Raw genomic sequence first — 8,338 nt, 5'->3', positions numbered from 1 at the left:
ACCTTCCCACTTATCCTGGTCTAGTGAGAGAGTTCTTCAGCACCGCTAGTAGGGGTGGCGGTGGCATTACCAGGTGGGTAGCAAATGTCAAGGTAGTCATCACCGAATCTCTACTCTCTAGACTCTTGAACCTTCCTAATGTAGGTGCCTCTCCTTTATCACATTCTGATAGGGCTGAGGCTCTTAGGACCATTCTAGATAGAACCTGAGAGTCCTCTAGAGGAGGTGTCCGCTAATTAGTTAAACGTTGAGATGCGGCTTCTTCTAAGCATCATTGATAGAGTCATTTTCCCCAAAACTGGTCGTTTCGACTTCATCTCTGAGAAAGATCTTGCTGTTATGTATTACATCATTAAGGAGCTTCCTCTAAACCTCTCTCAACTCATCTTTCTTCATATTTGTGAAGCCCCAACAAAGCTAGGACCAGTCTCCCTTACGGGATGGTCTTCACCTTAATTTTTAGGGACTTTAGGATATCTATTTCTAAGGGGGAGCCCTCTCGCTTACTCCGTTTTACGGATTTCGTAGACGAGAGAACCCTTCATAGAATGGGTTTTCATCGAATAGAGGGTGCCTGGATTAGGAGACCCATAGACCCTGCTGCTTCTCCTTTTGCTCCACATCTTGATATTCCCCCTACCTCCTCAAAGATTCCTTCTGCTCCCACTAATATTCCCTCTGATTCCACACAAATCCCATCTTCATCTACCTGTGCTCCACCACCATCCACTACTTCTGCTTCTGCTTCCTTCCAATTGAATGAAGATCTGATAAGGACCTTAGTGAGCAGAGTTGCAGATGAAGTGGCTTCAAGAAACCAAGTTTAATTCACAAGATTATCTGAGCAAATCTCTCAGCTACAGGAGAGACAGATTGCTCAGGAGAGAGCCTTGGTGGAGGAGCTTCAAAGCATTCAGCGAAGGCTTACTGAGTTAGATAGCCAGATAGATATCTTGGAGTTTTCCAAGAAGGCTGCACTGCTCAGAGGTAGAATAGAAAGATCAACTGACTAGATCATAAATTCCATGAGTGATCTTTACGAACTTCACGAACTTCAGAAGAACAAGTTTTTCTCCATTATTGCTTCTTTGGAGCATATCACACTTGCCTTGGAGCGTCAGCTTAGTGGTCATGCATCTTCATCTAGACCACCCACTGGAGGACGCCGCTCCACTCACCATTATGAGACCTCCTCGGATTCATCTTCGAAGTGATTGTGATTATGTACTGAATTGACCTAAATTTTGATGTATTTTTGCATACTCAATGTAATACATCTGCAATGCAATGAAATTTCCTTTTGAGCAATTCAATTTTTGTCTTTTCTTGTGCAGTACATTTCTGTCATTCTTCTTTTTGCTGATGACAAAAAGGGGAAGAAGAAGAAAGAATTATGCAATGAAAAAGGAAGAATTAAGAGAAGAATTAAGTATGTGGGGATGAATAAAAAACGTTTGGGGTCATGCATTGTTAAAAATTAAAAATTGTTATGCCCTGATACATTGGATGATTGTAGCTCTAATGTATTGACTGAATCTAGCTCTGATACATTGAATGAATGATGAATTAAAGCATAAATTCAGATTGAGAAGCTTTTAATAGTAAAGAATGAAAAGAATCGAAGAAAATTGAAATCCTATAGAGATAAGACAATAAGTATATGACTAAAAGCAATTCATTAAGTGAGTATAAGCAAAACAATTGATGTTTGATCCAACAATTGACTAGTTTCAAAAACTTTCATTACATTTGAATGCAACCCTAGAATTCAAAGCATCATGATTATCACAACTCCACTGTACGATAGAAGGGATCTGAGTCTCCGATGAACAGGCTGTACACATCATTCTATGTGATCCTTTCGGTCTGCCTCTCGTAGTCAATAATGTATAACAACATCCAAAGCTCATTACAAATTTACAATTCTTGACAAGATATGGGAAACTGGTGGAAGGAAACTGCACTTAGAATTCTTCTCATCATGTCTATGCAAAAAAATATTGTTTATTGCCCTCCAATGAATCTAATTTTGCATGGAAAACACGATCTTCAATACTAATATGACCTCATGTATGCATGGGAGAAAAATCTAGGGAAAAATGTTATCTTCACTTTTACAATTAGACTATATAGGCCATAACAAGGAACGTGAACCAATGCCAAGCTTAAGTACCTGCAAGATAAGTTAGCCATCTGAATCTCGCGTAGAATGAAAAAGAGGAGGAGAACTGAAAAAGATGATGCTTACCACAGTGGTGCCCAGCGAGTTGAGAGCTCAAGAAAAGGGTATGGCCACCTGATGAGGTGCCAATTATTAACATCATATTACCTCCAAATTGGAGGATATGCAAAACCTAACTCTCAATTAATCAAAAACTAATATGAAGCATGTGTAGCATGTTCGAACTTTAAGATGCTGAACCGTAAAGAGATAAATTGCATTACTAAAATGTAGAATAAGAACTACATTCAACTAACTGCATTTGATGCATAAGTTTTTGAGGAAAATATTCTATCCATGCTATTGCATAAGAAAATAATTTGTCCAGGAGATAAGGCTCAAAATGTTGTATCATCCCATACGTTGTAAAAATGTGATTAAGATTGCCAAATTCATGTGTGTTATAGTTATGCATATGTCGATATCACGAAGGAATAGCTGCATCCTTCAGTGGAAAAGAAAAGTACTTACCATGAAAAACCACAAGCGTGCAAAACCCACTGGAAAATTACATATATACAACTCCAGAGAACGAAATACGCCATACAGAACCAAGGAAAAGGCTGAAAAAGATATTTTAAGATTCACTTGTATAGTGTCAAACAGAAAATACTATAGTAAGTGATCGACTTTCCATTAGCAAAATACTGACCAGGCTATTGAGGGCGGTGTCAAGCACAAGAAAAACAAGATTCAAAGAGTGCATGCAACCCATGACCTGCCAAACAAAGCTCAACAAGATGAGCAAAAGAACAAACATGGCAAGATAAGGATTCTTGAACATTTTATAGTTTCTTGCAGAGCCATGAAGGAAAATAACAGAGGATTCTCATATATGACAAAGTAGTCCAATTCAAATTGTATACCAATTATTCATTGCCTTCACCTTTTTATTTTCTTGTCCAGGTGTTTAGCCTTTACAACACTATGACCATCATCAAGAGTTCAGGACTAGTTTTACGGTTTCTTGTTAGCTCGCTACAAAGCTGTCGTGCACCTTCTCTCTCTCTCCCATTTACATCGCACTCTCTCCCCCACATGACCATCACCTTCCCCCAGTCAACCCACAAAAAGGAGACCCTGCACCATTATTTTTGGAAGCCCCACCAACTCCTCCTCTGGTGATGCCCCGCCATCATTTCAGCCTGTATCCTACATCCCACCACCTTCTCCAGGACCACGTCTCCCATTTTGTGTTTTTTTAGCATCCAGACACCTGTAATATTATGTTTCATGTCGAAAAGTACAATACTGACAATACCATCCCATTCTACCAGTATTTAACTCCATGATTATGGGTCTAATAGTCGAAAATGGCACTCAAGTTAGAGTTTGTTTATTCAGCATAAATGGAGGAATTATTTTGCCAACAAAAGTGGAATCATGAAAGACTAATGAGAGGATTTTGTTGGCCGCATTCACACCCGTCGCGTGTGAGCCGCCGTTGTACCAAAAAAAAAAAGACTAATGAGAGGGCAGGTAATGAGAAGGCAGGGGACAGTGCTCGAGTCTCAAAAAGGTTGTGAAAACCCTTGATCAACCATAATTTGATCCCTATGCATGAGACTATTTGATCCCCGGTGCCCTACCCCCTTCACACAAGAACCCATGAACAATTAAGAACATAGCACGCAGCTATCCCCTCCTCTCATCCCATGCATGTCGCAGTCTATCTGGCTTTCCTCTCTCCACCACCCTCGTCATTGCCCCTGACTAGGTTAATCTAGATTCAAAATTATAGACAAACTTTTAAAAGATAAGAACCTAAAATTCAATATGACATAAAATAGTAAAATGGAACGTACTTCCAAGAGCAACATAAATTAAAGCGGCCTCAATCAAAATCAACATTCACGTGCATAACAATATAGTTGTGTTCAATCTGTTGACAGAGGAAGGGATAAAAACAAGGGCACCTTGATAGAACAGGAGCATGTAGAGAGTTAGTTCTAGTGTTATATGACCAAAGCATGCTCTTGTGACATAAATGAAAATATACCAAGACAGGTAAACCTGAGATGCACATGGATCAACATGTTGACCACTAAAGAGAATCCACATAGTCCAACACACAAAATGAGCACAGCAGACAAAAACACAGGTTGATGCATGACAAAAAGAAAAACGAACAGCGACAATAAAAAATGAGCAGGCAAAAGTAGAGTTTGAGCAGCACCATAGATAATAAACTGGTGGAGAACCAACTGAAATGATATAGGCAAGTGCATTAAGATCTAAGGAGAGATTAGTCAGAATAGAGACTTGGATATGTATCAAGGGTTTAAGAATTAAGGAAAAAAATAAAAATAACACAAACCCTGGTTAGATGTAGGAATGAGAAATGTTGACACCAATTGCGGATGTAGCTGTTAATGCTAAGCAGTGGTGAAGAATGATTGATGATATCATCCCAAAGGAGCTAACATAATGCTTGCTGGCTATTTTGTCATAATGTCTTAAACATGATCCCCATGCTACATTCAATACTTTGGTATATTACACTTATATTAAGACTATCATGCAGTACCACTGGATATAACAACGTATTGCGAAGAAATAAAAGCAAAAGTAAAACCGGCTGACTAGAAGTCTCACATTATAGAAGAAGTCGAATGAATAAAAGACCAACTAGCTTGTGATGTTTTGATATAAAGACTAATTATTCCCAAGAAGCTGCAATGAACTAGCTCTTTCTATTGTTTAATGTTAATTGGTCTGTCTAACTTTATTATCTACTATTGCCCTTCAACACTGCTTCTTTTTTATTTGCTTTATTTGTATACACATGGTAAAATACGTATTCAACAATATCAGATTTACATGTAGAATGAAGAAAAAGCTTTGCTCGTGCAGATGTATTCCATGAAGTCAAGAAGCTCGAAGAGATCTGCTTGTGATGTTTCACCAGGCCACCCTCGCATCAGATAATGACTTGAAGTGCTATCCTTAACCAGTTGACATGTAAACTTTGGATTATGATGTTGTCTTACCTCCCAAAACTCGGAAGAGCATGGGTATATTTTTTTCATTATTTACCACCAGTAGTACAAGAAAGATAAATGTACCTTTCATGAAAAACTATTATTAAGGTTAACAAATATCTCATAACATGCCTGCCTCTATATATCAATTAAAACATTTACTAAAAGCACCAACTTAAGTATATCAAAATAAAAAAGCAAACAACTCACCAGCTTTCATGATTAGTTAGGCTTAGAAGCAGAGTGATCAAGCATTTAGCTTTTTATTACAAAGATGATTCAAGTACTGGGTACGCACCAGGTCCAGACTGAAATTCTCTGCTGACAAAAATGGTACCAGGAGAACCCAAAAGATGACATCCGTCAACACAACAGCACCTGCACTAGTCTGTTCAAGTAAATGGATCAATTTTAATGATTAAACCCATTAGAATAACTAAATCAATAAAAAACAATCAGACAACAGGATAATTGTTAATTTTTTCATGAGCTGCAGAAAATCATAATATTTCGATCTTTTTAGTGAACTTTAATCTATACTTGCAAATATGGAGTCTGTTATTTAATATTGAAATTGAGGGTTGTTTGTAAAAGCATCAAGACTCATAGGTAACAATTAGTGAACTGTGGATCTAACATGATAGTTCACAGTTATTAGATACCAACCTGATAAGTGACTTGCATAATGTATCCCCAAAATCCAGCTTTTTGCTCATTCTCTCCTTGCTCATAGTAGCTTTGCAATTTGATTGTTTTCCTGTTTCTATTTGGCCCAGAATTCATCGCAGGCCTATTCTCTTCACAATCCCTTTTAATACATTCATCAGCCTCCTCTATTTCAGTAACACGTTTTGAATAAATCCAGCAGCCATGAGCAGATATTGAAGTGGCAATCTATTGCAGGAAAGAAATCATTAGGCTAAACGACTTGTATATGATAAAAGAATGTGAGTGGTCATGCATTCTGCAATAAAAGACTCATCATTGCTATCAAAGCACTCTCAGCATGAAATCTTAATATAATAGTACGAAAGAGTGAGATATCGAAATATACCAGAAAATAGATGATGACTAATGAAAAGGTCCACCTGCAAATCATTCGTCCAGAAAAGAAGAGTTTAGACAATTCTCAATAAATTAAACAAAGACCATAGCTACGATTTCTTATCTGATTCAATTAATATATGTATAAAAATGTGATTTATCAAGTGAGTCTAACTTAAAGCTAGGTAGTTACAAATATCGGCATGGAATGGAGTATGGATACTACCCCCAACTTTCATATCATCTTTACATTTTATAAAGCAGTAAAAGTTAATCGAACAGATAAACATGAGAACATAAGCAAGAAGAAGTAAAGTGGCACACCTACTGATTAATTAATCAATCAAAGCCCATGGTAGGGAAGAGAAACTATAAAATGACAACAACTTCAACCACTGGGAAGGGAAGCAGATGAAAAGCATAAGCTTGGTGGTCTAAATGCCAAACTGATACACGATTGCAAGCACCCTCAGCCTAAAAGAATAAGATGAAACCAATAGCTTCAGGTACATCATTGGCAAAGGATTGCAAACTTTTCCCTTGTTATCATGTAATGCACAATTTCAAGCTAGGGCCTAAATGACGAAGTCAAATTTCTAAGATACTCCATATACTGAGCTCCAAATAAAAAACTGCATTCTTAGCCATGATAGACTGGTAAAAGCTCAAAAATCCTCTCTTAAAATGTGATAAATAAATAGCTGCAGAAATAAGGCACGAACCACAAGGACAGCAAACAATTCTACTGATTCACTAATATAGGTCTACAAATGCTAGTGGTCCAAGTTTTCTCTTCAAGAGAGTAAAATATAGTTTGTCGGCAACAACCTTTGGGACAATTCATCAAAGACTTAAATTAGTTGAGTTGAAACAGCAGCGCACAAGCATTACCATAACCATGACCATCATGCCTTGTCCCAACTATTTGGCTCGGCTTTGAGAATTATCATTCACCAAGTATTCCTCTTTAGATCTATCTATCACGCTACTTCAAGCTTTTTTAGATCCCTTTTCACAATCCGTCCATGTTACCTGAGGTCTTTTCCTTTTCTCCTTCCCTTGAATCCTCCAACTCATACCTAGTCTTGTAAAATCCTTGGACTTTTAAGTCACTACAACCATGATGCAGTTCTGTGCAGACCATATATGATCCATATAAAGCCAAAACAACAAAACAGGACAACTGGAGGGCAATTCAGGAAGCTTCTGGGATCAGTTCTATACTACCTGTTAAAAAGTTCTAATTTTTAACTCTTATTTGCACATATAACAATATTAAAAAGCACCAATCTGCGGTGAAATTATGCACACTGGATTTACAGACCAGAAAGACTGGAATTGGTTTCTGTTACGGAAAAAGTTCAAATTTTTAGCATTAATTGGCACAAATAAGTTATTATAAGCAGAAAATTGAGAAAAAATCCTGCACTTTCGATTACTACCAGAAGAACTCGAATCTAATAGGGCTTACTGAGTGTAGAGTAGAAGGCGAAGGCGCCGTCGAAGAGAACCATCTGGTACAGCAAGCAGGACAAGACAACGAGTGCAAGTCCTCGACAAGCTAAGAGCCAGAGGGGATTCGCCCCCTTCCAGCACGGGATCCATAGATCAACGGCTGTCAGAGGATCTGCCCTCGCTCTAGGGATCACGGCCATCGCCACGGCGGCGGCGGAGTCGATGATCAGAAAGCAGACGGGCACTTGCCATCGAATCCAGTAGCCCAGCCCTCCCTCCTCGCCGTCCGCCATGATCGCCGGCTGCCGGAAACCCTAGGTCTCCGCCGGCGGAGAGAACGACGGAGAAACCCCTCAAATATTTTTCCTTTCAAATATTTTTCTGAAAAATTGATATATAACATCCGAGAAATTGATTTTTGCATGCTCCATTAGTCATAAAAAAAAGTGGTCCGTGGCTTATACCTGGCTGAGCATCTATTTTTTTATTATTATTATATTAAATAAATGTCATATTTTTAATAAAAATTAAACTATTCCACAATTAAAACTCTGTCTCTTAATATTTGGTTTTCTAGTTTCTTAGGACTCAGTTTTGTTTGCGGAAAAAAAAGAAGAAAAAAGTATGATCAGCAGAA

At 38.1% G+C, this 8,338-nt stretch overlaps 1 protein-coding gene across 1 annotated transcript; it reads right to left on the bottom strand.

Moving 5' to 3' along the window:
- Positions 1-1,661: 1,661 nt before the first annotated feature.
- On the bottom strand, positions 1,662-8,102 carry LOC120103920. The gene is made up of 8 exons (XM_039132600.1): positions 7,718-8,102; positions 6,257-6,290; positions 5,869-6,096; positions 5,501-5,590; positions 2,874-2,939; positions 2,693-2,784; positions 2,249-2,296; positions 1,662-2,173 (listed from the first exon to the last, which is right to left on the bottom strand). The coding sequence occupies exons 1-8, from the start codon at positions 7,849-7,851 to the stop codon at positions 2,056-2,058; spliced, it is 810 nt and encodes a 269-aa protein (XP_038988528.1). The 5' UTR covers positions 7,852-8,102; the 3' UTR covers positions 1,662-2,055.
- Between the last annotated feature and the right edge of the window lie 236 nt (positions 8,103-8,338).

This window comes from Phoenix dactylifera, chromosome 12, assembly GCF_009389715.1.
Source record: "Phoenix dactylifera cultivar Barhee BC4 chromosome 12, palm_55x_up_171113_PBpolish2nd_filt_p, whole genome shotgun sequence".
NCBI classification, from domain to species: domain Eukaryota; kingdom Viridiplantae; phylum Streptophyta; class Magnoliopsida; order Arecales; family Arecaceae; genus Phoenix; species Phoenix dactylifera.
Note: the sequence above shows the minus strand (reverse complement) of the source record. Positions and strands in the feature narration are given on the sequence as shown.

What these genes read in the sequence shown, in the direction of transcription:
- LOC120103920 (XM_039132600.1), bottom strand. Translation starts at nt 7,851, where the DNA reads ATGGATCCCGTGCTGGAAGGGGGCGAATCCCCTCTGGCTCTTAGCTTG. An exon ending in TAGTCATCATCTATTTTCTG is followed by an intron (nt 6,097 to 6,256) that starts GTATATTTCGAT and finishes TTCCTGCAATAG; the next exon opens with ATTGCCACTTCAATATCTGC. An exon ending in AGAATTTCAGTCTGGACCTG is followed by an intron (nt 2,940 to 5,500) that starts GTGCGTACCCAG and finishes TTTGTTTGGCAG; the next exon opens with GTCATGGGTTGCATGCACTC.